This window comes from Ursus americanus, chromosome 23 (assembly GCF_024610735.1).
Source record: "Ursus americanus isolate L20-20 chromosome 23, mUrsAme1.1.p, whole genome shotgun sequence".
NCBI lineage: Eukaryota > Metazoa > Chordata > Mammalia > Carnivora > Ursidae > Ursus > Ursus americanus.
Genome location: NC_142149.1, coordinates 25,262,522 through 25,282,554, shown reverse-complemented (window position 1 = coordinate 25,282,554; position 20,033 = coordinate 25,262,522). Strand labels below are relative to the sequence as shown.

The window sequence follows — 20,033 nt, the reverse complement described above, 5'->3', positions numbered from 1 at the left end:
TCTGCGGAGTTTAATGGAAATATCATAGGAAACCTTTAGAAATCTTTTAAAATTACATTTTGTATTAAATGTAAATTACAGGTAGACAATTATTTGCCTGTTGTATTCACTTTACACTGTTGGAAAAGTCTGTAATATTTGTTGATTTGGTCATGTTGTTTCTGTTGCATAGCACTCCCACCAAAGGCATAGAGAACAAAGCTTTTGATCGTAATACAGAATCTCTCTTTGAAGAACTGTCTTCAGCCGGCTCAGGACTAATTGGAGATGTGGATGAAGGAGCAGATTTACTAGGTATGATAGCTTATCTGAAGAAGTATCATACTGTTTTAAAAATAGATTTTTAAAATGACTTAATTGATCATTCTTTAACATGTCCCTAACTCATCAGTAGCATAACAGGTAATTAATAGGAGTGTATTCTTTGAGATCATAAAAGTTTTAAATGAAAGCTTCTTTGTGTATGGATATCCCTAAAATTGAATTGCACTTTAATTTGTATTTTGAAATTCATACAGCACATTTTATTGAACACGTGCTATATTCCAAGAGCAGTATTGCACATAAGGAGCACAGTGATATATATGGGGGGGGGTGCATCCAGGTGTGTGGATGTGTAGATGTGTAGACTGATAGGTAGTTAGTTCCTAGCTTAGACAGATTCCTTTAAATTCTGTTGACCTTAATTTAATAAGAAAATATAATACTTTTTTTTTTCTGAGATTCATAGAATATTCTGTTTCAGCTCTATGAGAACTGTAGCTTTTAGAGTTTGTGTTGAAGAACACCTGGTTTGAAAAGAATACTGCATCTTCCATTATTTATCTGGTGACCTTTGCCAAATAGCTTAACCTCTCCTGGCCTTAGTTTCTTTGTGTATAAAATGAAGGAGCCGGATTCTAGTTCAGGGGTTGAGCAAACTGTGGCTCATAGGTCCAAATCCAGCTCATCTCCTATGTGTATGAATAAAGCTTTATTGGAACACAGCCACTCTCGTTTGTCCACTTATTGTCTGTAGTTGCTTTTGCACACAACAGCAAAGTTAAGTAGTCTGTAACAGATCGTATGGCTTACAGAGACTTAAAATATTTACCGTCTGACCCTTTACAGAAAGAATGTATAGACTCCTGCTCTAGGAGATCTCTGAAGTCTCTCTGAACAATAATGACATGATTCTGACTTAGGTCAGTTAGCTTTGGCGTACCTTTCTTATAACTTAAGATCTAAAAGGATTGAAAGTCTTACAGTATTAAAAACCCATGCCTTTGGAATAGATACTGGTCTTAAAGAAATTTACGTAATTAGTGTAATTATTATACAGACTACAGTGTTCTCAAAAGGTGCTGTTCGTCAATTTTTGTGAATATGGAGTGGGATTGCTTGCATTAATTTGTATTAAATTTATTGATTACCATTATGTCCTCAAAAGTGTGAAGTATTTTTTGCAGGAAACATAGGTTCTGCCTAAATGGAGTTCACAGTCTTATCTAGTAAGATAGATTGAAAGTTTATTATAAATAAAACTTTCTGAGTTAGACATAGACTCCCACCATTAAAGTGTAAGTCAAGTATTGGAAGCAATTGAATGAGTTTGCATTTCTCAAGGAGGGCTAAAGATTAATCCTTAAGGAACACCCCATTTTTAAATTTACACATTAACTTTAGTTAACATTCAATTAATGAATGAAAAGATCCTTTTATGAAACTGAGTCACTGGCAAAATTGAAGGGTAGATGCAAAAAATGTTAGAAGAATTTTTAAGTGTTTAAATTTATATTCAAATTTATATACAGTAAAAATCACTCTTTATGATGAATTTTTTGACCTTTGACAAAAGCATGGAGTTGTATAATCACTACCAGAATCAATATACACCCCCCCCCAAAATCCCTTCATGCTGCTCCTTTGTATTTAACTAGAATGAAGTACTTTTTAATGCAGTTTGTATACTCTGCTTCTTCATAATCCACTATTGAATAATATAATTTTTGAGGTTGGTGGTCCCAAACTTTCCTTTTTGTAAAGAGTTAAGAAGACACAGAGTACTTAGAAATAATTGTGGTCTTTTAAAATCCTGTGTTTTCTGAAAGCTTCCATTCTTTAAGTCAGAAAATTAAGCATAATGAATAGGTTAAAAGCAAAATCCTGATACTCTGGTTTTCTTTCTACTTTGAAAATAAGAAATAAACTGTAAACTAGTGTCTTTTCCCTTTTGCAAATATTGATATATTTATCTCTAGAATGTTCCAGATTAGAAGTTTTTACTGTATTACCTTAAGTGTAGTGACTTAGGCCTGCATAAATACCTTTTGGTCAAAGATGGTAAATGAAATTTCCAGGGCACTTATTTGTTCCCTGGCTTCTCTTCTATACAGTTTCATGATCGTAATTGAGGTGTAATACTAAATGGAAGATAGTGAAACTAACAAAATTGTTTTCCAAAGTCCTTTAATTGACCTTGGGTTGATAAATAAGTACATAGTCCATTTCTGTAACTCATTTTCTTAATTACAATATTACTGTAAAACTCTTCTCTTGTTCGAGGATATAAATTTTTGCAATCATTATGCATATACTCCACACTTAGATTATTTTTTTCTGATTTTAATAATTTTAAAGAGGTAAACTCCTCCCCACCCTACCCCCCATTTGCCCGTGTCTGTTGACTTTATTTTCATTGATTCTTTTTTCCATTTACTTTAGTCATGTACTCCCTACAACCTCACTCTGGAACTTGGAAATCATACATCCTACTCTTGGGATTTTCTTTCTCTTGGTTATCTGTCTATATTTTCAGCTTCACTATCTTTACTTCTTCTATCATCATTTAAACATGTTCAGATCTTTTCCATTTAAAAATGAAAGTACTGCTTTCCTCTGCCCCTCTATCTATAGTACCTTCGTAACTTATCACTCCCTTTCCTTCCATTTCTGGTCACACCTTTATGTAGCAATATGGAAGAGGTATGTTATGTGTCTGACACTATTCTAGATGCTTGTGATACATGAGTGAACAAAGCAGACTTGTTGAAAAAGCGTAGCTGCTTTTAACTGGCAGGATTTCCCCTTTCCCACCTGTATCTCATCCCCTTGTAGTCTGGGCATTCTCCCCCGCGCTCTACCTGGCATGAAACAACTTCTTGTTTGCTCTATCCTGCGGTTCCTTCTACGTTCTTTCACAGGACTTCTCAGATAACATTTGTCTTTAACACGATCTTTGCTGGATTTCTGTGATAAACAGACTTTCCTGCCTCTGATTATTTTTTTTCAGTCTTTGCAGGTTCCTCTTCCTCTGCCGGTCTTTCAGGACAGCAGTGTCCCAGGCCTGCTTTTTTGTTTGGGAAGTCTTATTTGCTCTTGTTTCTTGGCTTTCATGGAAAATTGCTACACAGTTTTTATCTCCTTCCAGCACCTTTTTCTAGAGCGCCAGGCTGTTACTTTAAAACAGCCCAAGAGACACCTCTAAGATGATTTGTAGGGCTTTACACTCGATGTGCCTAAAGCTCAGTTTATCATGATCACTGTCCTGTTCAGAGCTTTCTTAGTGCAGCGTGTACTGTCTCAGTGAATGCCTCACCATCCACCCACTCAGTTCTCCATTCAGAATCTCTCCCTCTTCCCTCAGAACCAATCACCAAGGCTTGTGTACTCCTTTTCTTTAAAAAACAAACAAACAAACAAACAAAAAAACAACTGCATATCTAACTCTTTATATCTCCTTGCCTCTGCTTAAATGGCATATCCTCCTGTTGGAATTCTGCCTTGGTTAAAGCTTAGTTGTCCCTGAAGTGTATTCTCGTGGCACTCATTTTCTTTATTATGCTGCTCTTTATACTTTACTGTAATTTTGTGTGTACGCATCTCTCTGGGTAGGCTCTAAGCTCAATGTGGCCGAGAGAACTTTGTCCCTTGCTCACTACTGAGTCTTCAGCACCATAGCACAGCGATTAAGTGAATGGATTGCTAAATAGTTGTAATGGTTTTATTTCACCTCTAATTCTGTGATTCTTCACCTTTTAGGATTCGAACTCCTTTAGGGGAGAATTTGTAAGAAAGCAGTGTACTTTTGGAAAAATGCATGTGCAGGTAGACAAAGTCGTGCATACTTTCTCAAGGGATTAACAGACAATTTGGAGGCCCAACTATGGACCTAGCTTTAGGGTTGATGCTGAAATCCAAATGAGACTTCTGTGATTTTAAAATCTGCCAGGCAGTTTTTTGCTTGTTTTAATAGGTAAAGTTCCCAAATATGTTAGACCTAAGTTTATGTTTGGTTGAAACCTTGACTAGAAATGGGGCCACCTCCAAGTTATGTTTTTTTAATAGTTATAAGTTAGTTTTTATCAATACATTTCAAAATGAAAAGTTTGGACAATCCTATTGACCATATATTAAATTTGTACACGAGATTTTGAGGGAACTCTTCACTGAGAATGTGTAAACTTTAGAAACCACATTATCAGATATGATTCCCATAGAGTACATATTTCACAATTTTTTCTTATTTATAATATTTACACTTTATTGTATTTAATCGTTTCTCTACATCTTTTAAATTTTATTGTCTCCTCTTATTGAAATAATTGAGCATAGATCTTGCTTTCTGAAAACAATCTAATTATGATTCTCATTCATTTTTCTCTTGGGCTGCTTACCCAGGGGAATATTCTGGTGTGTATGCTTTTAAATTCTTTAATATAATTGCTTTTTAAGCAAGGTGCTCCTGGCTGCTGTTCTCATGTAATGCTTTCTCATCATTGTTTTCTGCTCAACTATTTTTTTTTTTTGCCTTCCATATATTTTCAGCTTTTATGCTTCTCTCCCTACATGCTTGAGAGTTTATAGCAAACATAGTCATTACATAAGCTTTTTTCAACCAATCTAAACCTATTTCTTTTCACTGTATTGCTTTATTGAAAGTAAACATTAGTCCAGAGGAAATATTTCAGCATATCTTGCCAAAATTCATTTTGGAATTGGAATTTAGTTTGTCTTTATTTTCACCTTTTGGAGAATACATAGATGATTAAATAAGCTACTGTGTGTGATATTTAATTCTTCATGGTAGAAGTAACCTGATCTTTGAGAATATTTGAGATAATTATAATACAGACAAAATATGAGTCTGTATGTGAGCATTGAATTTTTAGCATTCCTAGGTTGGTTTTGTTTTAAATTATCTTTAAGTCATTTGAAATACTACCTTTTAAAAAAATCAAGGGGCATGTTAAGTCCTTTCCCTTATACAGTTTTCTTAGGATTTGCTTCCTGTATAGCTGGGTTATATGAATATTACTTCTTCCATTGTATGTAGTTTTCCAACATTAGCTTAGGATAAGTGAATGGTGGGTCTTTTGCTTTGCTTTGTTTTGCCTTTTTGTTTTTGTAACTTTTTGAGATAATTCCCTAGTGTGTTGTTTTATTTCTTCAGTTTCTTGTAAGTAGCAAATTAAATAACTTTCTTCTCCTTAAAGATCATTGCATTGGATCTTACACTGAATGCTCTATCTGCCTTACAGTCCTCATTAAATTATTAAACAGGATTCTGTAAAGTAATAACTGAACATTATCATTTCAGAGGTGGCACTTTGAAAGAACTTTTATATTATTGATGTGGGATTTTCAATCTAACTATTCATTGTGCAAAAGAATTGGTAAAGCATTTTTTTTTTTTTAGGTATAACATACCAGAGATCATCCTTATGAATGGAGGAAATCATCTTAATTTCTGTCTTTTGCACATCATTATGCATTAAATCATAACACTGTGATTCCAGGTGTATTTCATATCATGCATAAAACTTTACAGATTAATAATCTATTTTCATGCTGTTTCTTACGTAAAACATTTCTTGTTCTTTGTTTTTGCTTTACATGGAATGCATGGGCTTTAAGACCATAATTTCTTTGGTAAGGTTTCATCTGCATTGGGGTTCCGTCTTTCTTTGGCCTTATTTCTGCCTTTCTTTCTTAGTAAGACCTAATTTTTAGGCAAAAGCCTACAATACCAGCTGTGATTTGGAAATGATTTCTGATCTGTATTAATGCTTACTCTTTTTTTTCTCTAAATATTTTACTGTTACTTAGAATATTTGGCAGAAAAGTCTTGATCGTTTTGAAATAATTATCTATGAGAAACAACATAATAGGCTAATAGTTACAAAGAATTGGCTAACAAAATGTTTAGCTTTGTTTTGTGATGGATAATTCTTTATAATTTTATAACCTATACAAGTAGATATATCAAATGAAATTATAGACAAAATAAGGTTACTAAAGGACAGATAAAATTTATAAATTAAAATTTGAGTCTCTAGTTGATTAAATACAAATTTATACAATTTTTGATAAATTTTTTGAAAGGTTTTATATATTTATTTTTTTTGGTAGGAATGGGTCGTGAAGTTGAGAATCTTATATTAGAAAATACACAACTGTTGGAAACCAAGTAAGTACATACAAAATTTTTTAAAAGATTTTATTTATTTATTTATTTGACAGAAAGAGAGAGAGAGAGCACAGGCAGGGGCAAGGGGCAGAGCAGAGGGAGAAACAGGCTCCCCACTGAGCAGGACCCTGGGATCATGACCTGAGCCAAAGACAGACGACGCTTAACCCACTGAGCCACTTAGGCGCCCCAGTATATACAGAATTTTAATAAGGAACACAAGATACTGCATTTTCTCCTCTGAGTCAGCGACCCTTGTTCAGTTTAACGCAGCATGTGACTACAGTCTAGCTACCCTGTTTTGTTCCCCTTCTCTGTGTTTGGGTGTGCGCACAACACACACAAGGAAATGGGCAATATGACCTGATTTCCCTGAGAGATAGGTTTTGTTGCTCTGTTTTTTGCAAAAATAGATTTTCATCGCTTTTCCACCCTGCAAGTATTCATGCCTTCCTAACCTTCTTGGATATGTCATGTGCTTTTTTTTGCTCCCTCCCCTAAGATGCCTGTTTTATTATCTTTTCTTCTGGGATTTCTTTATTTCTACATAAATGTTTTGATCTATACCCAGCCCAGCTCCCCTCCTTAGTTGTCGGTTTTCAGGTATAATTTGTGGGGCCTTAGACCTCAAACATATTGGAGTCAAGTTTTGTGGGGCAGGTCCTGAGTCCTGTGGAAAAGCAGCCCAGCCCCCTTTGTTAATTTGTTGTGTCAGAGCAACTTTGGAACATCTGGGTATATCCAAACTAGAATGCAGTTATGAGGCACTATGCCCACCTGTACCCAAAAGAACTAGATCTTGTTTTTTTTTTTTTTTTTCCAAGAACATTATATCAAAAAACAATGATGTACTATACCTTGGCTAATTGAATTTAAATTAAATTAAAAAAAAATCCCCCCTCAGGTTCCCCCCCCCCCCAAGTTTAGACCTTTTTTGTCATCAATTATTAAAGGTAAATTCAAAGATAAATTTACTTTGTTGATTAGGTAATATTTTTTTCAGAGTTTAAGAACAGTACCCTTATGGATCCTATTTTGTAAAAGTTTAATCTTAGTTAATTGTGGTAATTTTTATTAGTTGGTGGTCTGCTTTGCTTTGCCTGTTTATTCTTTGGTAAGCGGGAAGAGTAAAAACTTGGATGGTTGTGTGTTTTTTTATCTTTATCTACAAACAACACCAGGTAGAAAGTTTAAAATATTCAGTTATTCAGTTGTGACTGTATGGTTACTTTCGTCTGTAAGAGAATAAGCTGAAAGACAGGGAGAGTATTCATTTGTAACGATATACGGGAAATCCGTGTTTCTTAGACATGCTTTGAATGTAGTGAAGAATGACTTGATAGCGAAGGTGGATGAGCTGACCTGCGAGAAGGACGTGCTGCAGGGGGAGCTGGAGGCGGTAAAGCAAGCCAAGCTGAAGCTGGAGGAGAAGAACAAGGAGCTGGAGGAGGAGCTTAGGAAGTAAGTTTTCTCTGTGGTGTTCTGAACCCGGCTGTCTTTGCCAGTGGGCCACCAAGGGTCACGGGTGTCCCCCCGAGGCCAGCCGTCGTCGCCGTCTCCAGCGGGCGAGGAGCACACGCTGCCGGGATCGGGAGGGGCCCCGAGTGCCTGGCGGTGGCTGTGCTGTAAGCGTGCCCCTCCACTTGCCCAGCCTTGTCACTGTCACTTTTTGTGGCTGTCACCATGTGAAAAAAGTTAGTAGAACCATTCTAAAATTTGCTAATAAGGAAATTAGGAACATTCTTTTCCTTCACCCAGCTTTCTTTAATACTTGTTCTTTTCTGAGAACAGTGCTGCGCTAATGTCCCCTACGTGAAGGCAGCTAAATACTCTGGAAAGAGAAGAATAATCATTTAGTGTTGATTCAAATTTTTGACCTACTCTTTCATTCCTTGAGAAGACGAACGCAGCTCGAATAACATGTTCTTTTTTCCCCCCACCAGAGCTCGCGCAGAAGCCGAAGATGCACGGCAAAAAGCAAAAGATGATGATGATGTAGGTTTATGATTTCACGTTTTTTTCTTACCACATTTGGTTTTTAAGAAAATCTTGCTAATTGAGCTTTGGATATAGCATTATAAAAAGTCAGAAGATCTCTTTGTGGCCGTGAGTAGGATAGCTCGTGCTCCACATTTTACCCAGAGGCTGAGCTTTCTCGCTAAATGTGGTGTCCTCTTTTTTTTTTTTTTCCTGTGACCCTGTGCTGTGACCTTGTTTGCATGTTCAGGCTTCAGGACCAGCTGAAACATTTTGGGTTTTATTACTGTTTGTTTTGTCTCAGATTTTGACTTAGAAATATGAAAGCTTAAGTATAAAAGTTGTTTAATAGTATTAAACATAAAAACCATGAATTCTAGAACTTTAGTAGTAGGCAGTCAGCTTATATTGTTTTCAATGTATGGAAATACAAAAGACTAAAATGAGTTTTTGCCAATATAATTATCATCGTATTAACTCTGTTGGTAGCTAGATTATCATTCCTGTAACAGGTGTTTGCTGGTCAAGCATCAGACTTGAGATATGTGGGTGCCGTGTACAAAATGATTATTTAATGCCCCTGTAATCTTGCTCTTTTTTTAATGTGTAATACTTGGTAAATACCAAAAATATATGTAACATATGTAAGTTAGAAACATAACAAATTAACGTAATGAACCCACCACCTAACCTAAGAACTAGAACATTATCAAACATTGAAGCTACCCTATGCCCCTCCCCTCCGGAGAGACCACTATCCTATATTTATCATTTTCTTCCCTTTCAAAAAAATGATTTTATCGGGGCATCTGCTTGGCTCAGTTGGTAGAACATGTGACTCTTGATCTTGGAGTTGTGGTGAGTTCAAGCCCCATGTTGGGTGTAGAGCTCACTTAAAGTTTTTTTAAAAAATAATTTTATCATATCACACATATATGCATCCCTACAAAATATGGTTTAATTTTCATTGTTTTTTATTTCATACTTAGAGATTTACTTCTATCTAGCATCATGTTCGAGATTCACCTACGTTGTAGTGTAGTGCTGGGAAGTTATTCATGTTCACTGCTTATAATATCCCATTGTACGACTGTATTACAGTTTATGTATTTGTTTTCCTATTAATGGATATTTAGGTTATTTTCAGCTTTTTACTACCACAAACAATGCTGTTGTTAGGAACATTATGGCGCAAGTCTCCTGGTTCTTCCAGGGCTTATACCTAGGAGTGTCGTTGCTGTGCTGCAGACTCAGAGTCCTTGAATCCTCCCTTGTATGACTTTGTTTAAAAGAGAGGCGAAGTTCGCACCTGGAGGGAGGACAAAGGAGGAGGTCCCCGAGGGCGAAATTCAGCCTCTTTCTTACTGTCCCACCCTTCAGCAAAACAGAAGCCCTGCAGTTGAACCAGTCTTCCTCCCCAGAAGAGCATTTAGGAATTACCGTAGAAAGAAGTTGATTTGAGCATGCTTCTTTGGGTCTTACTGCACTCATATCCTTTACTCTCCCTAAGAATTCTAGTTAATACACTTGTCTCCAGCTTGTTGTATTTCTGTTGGCGTTTTAATGACTCTTAGAATTGGGTGCCTTGGTCCCTAGCCAATATATGTAGGTGATGGGTAGTTTGAGATAAGTGAACCCCTTTCGGAACTAACTTGTAACAAATTTCTGAATAATTAGCATTTGTTATAGAACATCAAGTTAAAATAATGTTGTTAGAGGAACATTTCCAGGCAAGCATGTTAAATCTATATAGATTAACTTTGTTAATCTTTCTTGGTTTTAGTTCAGAATCTATACCGTTCGTTGTATTTCCTTTATAGTATGTTCAAATATCTGTATTTCTATTCAGAAATTAAATTGTTTACCTCTTTTCAGTCATAAGCAATTACTAAAATCTCTTTATTGATTTTATTTTTATATAAGGTTATTTTTCTTTAAATGATCCAGTAGATTACAAATTAAGAAATGTTCCAAAGCTTTAAGATTTTGCTTAAGTTTAACATAACACCAAAAACAGATACAGGCTCTCAGAGTGATCTGCAGTTTTCTTTTTGTTATAGAGTGATATTCCCACAGCTCAGAGGAAGCGGTTTACTAGAGTAGAAATGGCCCGTGTTCTAATGGAGAGAAACCAATATAAAGAGAGATTGATGGAGCTTCAGGAAGCTGTTCGATGGACAGAGATGATTCGGTTCGTATGAGAAGTGCCTCTTGCTGCTCTTCCAGTATTGTTTCCTAGGTTTGAATATTCCTTCACTTAGAACTGGAGTCCAGCCTTGGGGATCCAAACCTCTTACACTGTTTACTAGGAGATATTTTCTAAAGTAACACTAGGAATTAGGGACAGAATGTGATCAAAATGAGTGCCTTTTGGGTAAAAGTGCCCTTAGAGAATGTTCCCATGACCTCTAAAAGGTAATTGTTATTACTTAGGAATGATGGTCATTTTTCAAAATATAGAAATTGACACTACTTTTACAGTAATGTCAGGGAAAGATACAAATTTCACGTGCCACCCAGAAAACTAAGTCATTTTTACTCCATGTCTTTCTGTAAAATACTCTTGTCCAATTTCCCCCCTCCTTTCTGGCTATTCATGCAAAATGTACCTTCCATTGACATCTTTGTTGATCTGATCTTAGCTCTCACCTAATGCTGCCACCTAACGGCCATATTTTCAGTAACAGTGTTCCTTTAATTTAGGAAGAGCTCATGAAAAGTTTGTAAACTAGTTGCCCCCTAATTTGCCCATATTTTTGAGTTTGGATTCCTGTGTCAGATTTACCAATAACAGTACATATACACTGACACATTGCTGTAAAGTTTATGAACATATTTTTTAACCTCCAACTTTTACTTCTTTGTGATTACATTATTTATTCAATAGTTTATATGTCCTTTACCAGTGTCATACTAGAACAGAAGACTTTTGTATAGCACATTTATAATTTGCTAAACTTGTAATTGCTGCTAGGAAGGAAGGAGATCAGTATTCTAATTGTCATTAATTTGTCAAAGAAACTAATATACTAAGAAGTTTGTCCTTAACTCAAACATTTAATGGATATTACATAAATAATAAATATTTTAAAAATTAAGGTAGGGGTGCCTGGGTGGCTCAGACTCGTGACTTCGGCTTGGGTCATGATTGCGAGGTCATGAGATTGGGCTGTGTCGTCGGGCTCTGCTCAGCCCGGAGTCAGCTGGAGATCCTTTCTCTCCCCATCACCCCCACCCCCTCAAATAAATAACTAAATCTTTTTTAAAAATTGAGGTATAAGAGAGGGTCACTTTTTCTTTCTTTTCTTTTTTCTTTTTTAAGATTTTTTTTTTTTTTTAAGATTTTCTTTATTTATTCGACAGAGATAGAGACAGCCAGCGAGAGAGGGAACACAAGCAGGGGGAGTGGGAGAGGAAGAAGCAGGCTCATAGCGGAAGAGCCTGATGTGGGGCTCGATCCCAGAACTCCAGGATCACGCCCTGAGCCAAAGGCAGACGCTTAACCGCTGTGCCACCCAGGCGCCCCTAAGATTTATTTTAGAGAGAGAACACAAATGGGAGGGACAGAGAGAGAGGGAGAGAAAATCTCAGGCAGACTCCACATCCAGCATGGAGCCCAATGTGGGGCTCGATCCCACGACACTGAGATCACGACTTGAGCCATAACCAAGGGTCAGATGCCCAACAGACTATGCTACCCAGACTCCTTTGACAGGCTCCACTTTTCATTGATGATTTTAATTTTAGCAGCCACATCGTAGTCCAAGGTGAAAAGAAGTGGTGTCTCATTTTTAACTTTTCCGTTGAATTAAAAGACGTTTTCAATTTGGTCCTTTAAAAAAGAATGTGAAAAGTGAGCTCTGATAGAGCAGAATCCTTACCACCTTACTAAATTAGTTTGGAGTGCCTTATTTTCTGAAATTTTCTTGAACTACCTATCAATCCAGTTTATCCCCTTCTCTGATCATCTTGTCAGTAATGGGAAAGTATTAGTCCTCTGAAAAATGACCCATCAGAACAGTAAGTCTATCTTGTGAGAGCTGGAGCATGAGCACGATAGAGACCTTTATGTAAAGATAAGGATTCACGAGACATTATTTGGACAAAAGGGAGAATTGGAGGATATCTCTTCAATAAATTTTTTTTTACATACTTGCATTCAGGCATGTTGGCTCTCCGTTCAGCACAGATAACAACCTTGTCTCTGTCAGTGGCGTGCACTCTTCGATGGAGGGATGATGTTTTATTTATCTTAGTTGTATTAGCCTTTACAGGCTGACTGACACATGATAGGTCAAAGCAACTATTTACTGAATTTAATTGTTGATTCTCTTTTGTGTATCCTGTGAACTTCTTGGGTCCCCTGTTCATCAGAAAGCTAAAATACCTCTGATAAAACATTTTTTCTTTCTTTGTTTTTCTTTTTAAATATAGTGCATCAAGAGAAAATCCAGCCATGCAGGAAAAAAAAAGGTCAAGCATTTGGCAGTTGTAAGTATCTAAAAACACATAAAGACATCAGAGAGCACTTTGAGACAAGATTACAGTCAAAATTTATTTCCAAGAATGATTTCGTGTCTCCTTTCTTTTTAAAATTTGGAGTATGTGGCTAAATTGAACTTTTTCTTTTTGATATGTAGCGTGCCAGCTCGGTAAGGCTATTCTTGAGGACAAACATATGCTGTCGTAAGCTGCATCCTGTTGGTTATGCACTCGCTGGAATCTCCTGCTAGATTAAATAAAAATTATGGGGAATTATTCATAGAGTTGATAATTACCTGGATCCTCAGTAAATAAGTTATATGGATTCGCTGGTTGTGTGATTGTAAGGAACTTTACAAAGTAAAGCTTAGAAATTTAGTGTCTTGTAGGTTTGAGTAGTGTGTGTATTTGTGTGTTTCAGATTTGAATTATGTTCATGCCGGAAGAACTGTGCATTTACTACACTTAAAACTTACCCTTTTTGGTGAATCTGCTATTAAATAGAAATGTTAATTCTTTTAAGTGAATGTGAAGGTAGATATATAAATTGAGCTTAATAAGAAAATGTATAAGATGTATGTTAAAATGATGATATGTGGTCCAGTACTTTCTTACTACTTTTAGAACTGGCAAACTAAGCTTCTGTTCAAACCATGCAGCTATAACCTTGCTGTTTAACAACTACTTACCAAGCAAAAGCTAGGACCCATCTTATTTCTTCATTACAGGAAGTTCCCTGTACTTAAGAGTTTCTTCCTTTCATTATGTGAATTGCTAATTAAAGTGCGAGGGTCTGCAATTCTAAGCAATAGTGTCTCTTTCCTGAATGTCTGAGTTTGGCTATGAGTTATTGCTAAAGCTGCAGTCTATGACTACAAAAAATCTTTCTGCCAGTTTCTAACTCATTGCCTTGTAAAAGCACTCCAGAATTTATGGAAAGTTATGGATTGTTTTTCGTAGTGCATGTAATAACACTCGCGCATGTGTGCTCTCTCCCTTGCACTCTCTCGCTCTCACTTTTTTTCTTTTTAGTTTCAGCCGACTTTTCAGCTCCTCAAGTAATACTACTAAGAAGCCTGAGCCACCTGTTAATTTGAAATACAATGCACCCACCTCTCATGTTACTCCTTCCGTCAAGAAAAGAAGCAGCACCTTGTCTCAGCTCCCTGGGGATAAGTCCAAAGCCTTTGATTTCCTTAGCGAAGAGTAAGTATTTTGCAGACTAGTGGTTATGCTCTAAATAAGTTAATAGTTCAGAGTATTCTTGCCCCTTATCAGATCAGCTGTAAGGTTCACATAAATCTATAAAGAAGCCATTTCTGTAATGTGGCTGCCTACCTTTAAGTAGATTACTTGTAGTCAATACCATTTATGAAAATTGCATTTCACAGGTTTCATAAACAGAAGGAGTTGTTTTAAAATGTCTTTGTTGCTGGTCAACAACACTGATAAATATAAGTAAAATGTTAAAAGCCTATATAAGCCTTTATCCTAAGTGAACATTTCCTTTAGTGTCAGAAGAAGTTGATTTTCCCTCCTGACTCTGCTGCTCATTAACTACATGAAATTGGACAGGCTAACCTCTTAGCCCATTTCTCTGCCTGTAAATTGAGTATGATAACCTGTCTCAGAGGCACTAGGGTGAAATTACCTAGGGTTTGTAAAGTGTCTGACACACAGATTTGTTAACTATGACATACTCAGCAAGCCAGTTTGCATTTTTGTCTTCTGAAACAAAGCAGTGGGGTACAGAAATTAACCTTTATTATCTTTGTAAGAAGATATTGACTTATTGATCTTTAGTGCCTTCTGGCACATTCCCTGGCATGAGAAAATTCTCAGTAAATATTTGTTGAATGACGAAAAAAGGGAGGAACTAAAAATATTTAAGAATTTTTCCCTTTCATATGGCCAAAATATGAAACCTGTGGAAATTTGATGGCTGATGATTCAACATAATAAAATAAGCTGCTTGCTAATCTGTTGAAGTTTGAACACTGTACCCACTGTACAACTTTAAAAGGCCATCTTTAGGATAACACTTCTTAGAAAGGCAGAACTCTGAAGTCAACTGAAATTGCATAATTTTTTTGTTGTCATTTTTGCTGTCTTAGTGGGAAAGGGGAGATACACTGTTGTTATAGTCTCTTAATTAAAAAGGGAGATTTTTTTTTGCCTTTTAGAACTGAAGCTAGTTTAGCTTCGCGCAGAGAGCAGAAGAGAGAACAGTATCGGCAGGTAAAGGCACACGTTCAGAAGGAAGATGGTAGAGTGCAGGCTTTTGGCTGGAGTCTGCCTCAAAAGTACAAACAGGTAAGATGTGAACATGGTAAGAGCATCTAGTGGGAAGTGCTGGGGGAGAGGAGTATGCCTGGGCATGAAGAGTTGAAATACCTGTCTCAAACCTGCTCATTTCAAGTTCATGGACTTGGCACACACTTAGAGAAGGGTTGAGGGTAGTGGTTCTCAGGCTATTTTCTAGAGCCCCAGAGCTCAAAAGAAATGCCTGAGTCTGGGAGGAGGCCGAGGGGTCAACAGGAAGTTTACCAAGTGCACGGACTTGAGGTAAACTGTTGGTTTGTTTTTTGTTTTTTTGTTTTGAGGTATAATTGACATACAACATTATATTAGTTTCAGGTACACAACATAATGATTTGGTATTTTTATATGTTGTGAAATGACCACCACAATAAGTGTAGTTAACATTATCACCAAACATGGTTACAGATTTTTTTCTTATAGTGAGAACTTTAAAGATTTACTCACTTCGCAACTTTAAAGGTGCAATACAGTATTATTAATTAGAGTTGCCAGGCTGTACATTTCATCCCCATGACTTATTTTATAACTGAAAGTTTGTACCTTTTGACCTCCTTTACGAACCACTTCACCTATTTCTCACCCCTGCCTCTAGCAGCCACCAGTTTATTCTCTGTGTTTATGGACTTTGTATGTTTGTTTAAGATCTCACATATAAGTGAGATTGTACGGTATTTGTTTTTCTCTGTCTCAGTTTACTTCACTTAGCATAACATCCTCAAGTTCCATCCATGTTGTCACAGATGGAAAGCTCCTGTTCTTTTTTATGGTTGAGTAATACTCTGTTGTATTTATATACCACATTTCCCTTACTCATTCATTTATTGATGGACACTTTCCATGTTTTGGCTAGTGTAAGTAATACTACAGTGAACATAGAGGTGCATATATCTTTTCAATTTAATGTTTTTGTTTTCTCCAGATAAATACCCAGAAGTGAAATTCCTGGATCGTATGGTAGTTCTATTTTTAATTTTTTTTTTTTAAAGTCATCTCTATGCCCAAAGTAGGGCTTGAACTCCTGGCCCCAAGATCAAGAATCGCATGCTGTACCGACTAAATGGGCCAGGCGCCCCTATTTTGATTTTTTAGGAGCCTCCATACTGTTTTCCATAGTGGCTGTACCAATTTATATTCCCACTATCGGTACATGAGGGTTTCCTTTTCTCCACATCCTTGCCTCTTGTCTTTCTGATAATAGCAATTCAGACAGGTGTGAGATGGTATCTCGTTGTGGTTTTGATTTGCATTTCCCTGATGATTAGTGATGTTGAGCATCTTTTCATGTACCTGTTGGCTGTCTGTATCATCTTTGGAAAAATGTTCATTCAGATCTTCTGCCCATTTTTTAATCTGTTTTTGCTAGTGAGTTGCATGTGTATCCTACTCTATTTTAATATTTGAAGTTTCGTTTTGTTTTAATCTCCTTTTCTAGATTTATGTATGTCAGAGAGAGGAATAGAGGGAGAACATGTGCAGGGCAAGCAGGGGAGAGGAATAGAGGGAGAGGGAGACAAGCAGACTCCCCACTTAGGGGACCAGGACCATGAGATCATGACCTGAGCTGAAATCCAGAGTCGGCCTGTTAACTGAGCCACCCAGGTGCCCAAAAAACCAACCTCTGTTTTTTAGAATATTTAAGAAACCGTTGTCATGTAACCCTTCAAACTCTTGACTTAAACCTCAGTTCAGGTTTACAGGAACTTTACTTAAGTAGTCTGCTTCCATATTCCCTGTCCCTAAAAGACTCACACACACACACACACACACACACACACTAACATGTACGTGAAGTGTATCTCTTTTGAGCTCCCATAGTATCTTTTTTATTTTTTCTAACTGCCACTTGACTTTCTGCTTATTTTTCAAATAAGAATAAAAGAATTAGCTTGGACGTGATTTCAAAGAGGAAGTATGTACCAGCAGTGTTTGCCCATGGCTCATTGGTTCTGTGAGTTCGCTTTTGATGAGGCTTACCAATGTGTCTTTTTCTCTCCCCTCCCTAATTATTAGGTAACCAATGGCCAAGGGGAAAATAAGATGAAAAATCTACCTGTGCCCGTCTATCTCAGACCTCTAGATGAAAAAGATACATCAATGAAGGTAAATTAATTTTGAAGTTAAAGGAAATATTTCTTAAACTCTGGGTGGATATTCTTTCTAAACCAGAAAGGTTTAAATTCTGCTCCTGTGGGTGAGGTTATTTGTTTATTTTGTAATTTTAAACTGGGATACTTTGAATATTAAAGACCTGTATTCATGGGTTACCTGTCTGACTTAGTACAATGTGCAACTCTTAATCTCAGGGTCCTGAGTTCGAGCTCCACATTGGTGATAAAGTTTACTTGAAAGAAAGGAACAAACAAAAAGACCTATATTCATGATCATTAGATTTTTAAAGAAATGTGAAAAGTTCTAAACATTTTTAGAGAGAAAATGACTTAATGTCCCCCCCCCCCTTTTTTTAACCTAAAAAGCTGTGGTGTGCTGTTGGAGTTAATTTATCAGGTGGGAAGACCAGAGATGGTGGTTCTGTTGTTGGAGCAAGTGTATTTTACAAGGACGTGGCTGGTTTGGATACGGAGGGCAGTAAACAGCGAAGTGCGTCGCAGAGTAGCTTAGACAAGTTAGACCAGGAACTTAAGGTAAGTGTGTGCGCTAATGTTTGGCCTCCTGGTTTTAGCTTTACATCGGGCCAACTGCTAATTGGGATTATTATGCCCTTGCTTACTCCTCACGCTCTCTCTTTTTTACATCCATTTTACTGAGGTATATTTTACATATGATAAGGTATATATACTTGAAATGGGTACAGTTCAAAGAGTTTTGACAAATGTATGTACCTGTTTAAGAACCATCAAAATCAAGATAGAGAACATTTTTTATCACTGATCTGCTTTAAGTGCTGTTTTTTAGTCTACTAATTAATATTCAAAGGTGGTTTTATTTTTAACCTTTTCAAATAATCTGAAAATAAACACAAAATAGTATTGCCTTTTACGTTATAGCACAGCCTTATGAGTATGTACACTTACATATCATTTTAAACATTCATTTTCTGGGGCGCCTGGGTGGCGCAGTCGTTAAGCGTCTGCCTTCAGCTCAGGGCGTGATCCCAGCGTTCTGGGATCGAGCCCCACGTCAGGCTCCTCCGCTATGAGCCTGCTTCTTCCTCTCCCACATCCCCTGCTTGTGTTCCCTCTCTCGCTGGCTGTCTCTCTCTCTGTCAAATAAATAAATAAAATCTTTAAAAAAAAAAAAATAAACATTCATTTTCTGATTTTGTATATGTAGGAGCAGCAGAAGGAGTTAAAAAATCAAGAAGAATTATCCAGTCTAGTCTGGATCTGTACCAGCACTCATTCAGCTACAAAAGTTATCATTATTGATGCTGTTCAACCAGGCAACATCCTAGACAGTTTCACTGTTTGCAACTCTCATGTTCTGTGCATAGCAAGTGTACCAGGTAAGAGGAAGCCACGTCCCTCTCTTCCTACCGCCTACACCATTTTACTGGGAGGAACTGGCTTGTTTACTGGAGGTACAGTTATGTACCACTCTCATGGAGTTTATGTTCCGGTTGTGGAAGACCAAAAATAAACAGGAAACAGATGACTAAGTAAGATTTTCAAGTATTGTGAAGAAAATAAAACAATGCTAATATGAGAAGATGCCTGGTGGACAGAGAGCAAGGGGCTATTTGGATTGATTAGTAAGAGAAGGCTTCTAAAGTTCTGGATTGAATATTACATGATGTTAAAACATTGGTTTAAAAAGAGGGTTCGTGATATGTCCACATGATGGAATATTATTTAATCATAAAAAGGAATGAAATTCTGTTACATGCTATAACATAGATTAATTTTGGAAGCATGCTAAGCAAAATAACCCAGACACACAAGGACACATGTTGTATGATTCCATTTATATGATCGATCTAGACTAGGCAGATACCATGAATACAGAGGTAGATTAGAGATTAACAGGGATGGGGGAGGGGTATTAGAAAAAGGTTTATCTTGTTTTTCAGGAGCAAGAGAAACAGACTACCCTGCAGGAGAAGAGCTTTCAGAATCTGGCCAGGTAGACAAAGCGTCTTTATGTGGCAGCATGACCAGCAATAGCTCAGCGGAGACAGACAGCCTGTTGGGGGGCATCACAGTGGTTGGTTGTTCTACAGAAGGTGTGACAGCAGCTGCCACTTCCCCTAGTGCCAACGGTGCTTCTCCAGTGATGGAAAAACCACCAGGTATCACTCTCCTCCTTCCATGTCATCAGTATAGAGTCAGAGCTTATCCCAGGTGCCTCATTACGGACTCCTACTCAGTTTAGATCTTGAAGTAATGGGATGAAAGAGCTTGAAAGACACTGTAATACTGTAATGCCTATTAAATCAAGAATTCTGTATTTTGTGGTATAGTGTGGAGGAGAGTAGGGTAGGTGGAGTGGAATTCTACAGTGGTGGTTTGTGTGGGGAAAAAGCTTAAACTCAGAATAGTTAGCATGTTTTATTTATTTTGTAGAAAAGGAAGCAGAAAATAGTGAGGTTGATGAAAATGTTCCAACAGCAGAAGAAGCAACTGAAGCCACCGAAGGCAATGCAGGGTCAGCTGAAGACACCGTGGACATCTCCCAGCCTGGCGTGTACACAGAGCACGTCTTTACAGATCCTCTGGGAGTTCAAATCCCAGAAGACCTCTCGCCAGTGTATCAGTCAAGGTATGCGCGTGGGTCAGGACTTAGGAAACCAGAAAAGTGCTCACATAAAAAGAACCAGAATCATCTCAAGCAGCCATGGCATTCCCAC

At 37.1% G+C, this 20,033-nt stretch overlaps 1 protein-coding gene across 8 annotated transcripts in view; it reads left to right on the top strand.

The window, feature by feature from the left end:
• The window catches only part of SPAG9 (sperm associated antigen 9), a 135,222-nt gene that overhangs the window by 90,978 nt on the left and 24,211 nt on the right, over positions 1-20,033 (top strand). For all 8 annotated transcript variants that reach the window (XM_045773094.2, XM_045773092.2, XM_087854507.1 and 5 more), the window contains 13 exons: positions 173-294; positions 6,391-6,448; positions 7,757-7,909; positions 8,392-8,443; positions 10,486-10,616; positions 12,860-12,916; positions 13,940-14,113; positions 15,091-15,220; positions 17,240-17,329; positions 17,704-17,871; positions 18,521-18,692; positions 19,257-19,475; positions 19,750-19,945. In XM_045773094.2, the coding sequence (XP_045629050.1) occupies positions 173-294; positions 6,391-6,448; positions 7,757-7,909; positions 8,392-8,443; positions 10,486-10,616; positions 12,860-12,916; positions 13,940-14,113; positions 15,091-15,220; positions 17,240-17,329; positions 17,704-17,871; positions 18,521-18,692; positions 19,257-19,475; positions 19,750-19,945 (1,722 nt within the window). The remainder of the gene's footprint in view (positions 1-172; positions 295-6,390; positions 6,449-7,756; positions 7,910-8,391; positions 8,444-10,485; positions 10,617-12,859; positions 12,917-13,939; positions 14,114-15,090; positions 15,221-17,239; positions 17,330-17,703; positions 17,872-18,520; positions 18,693-19,256; positions 19,476-19,749; positions 19,946-20,033) is intronic.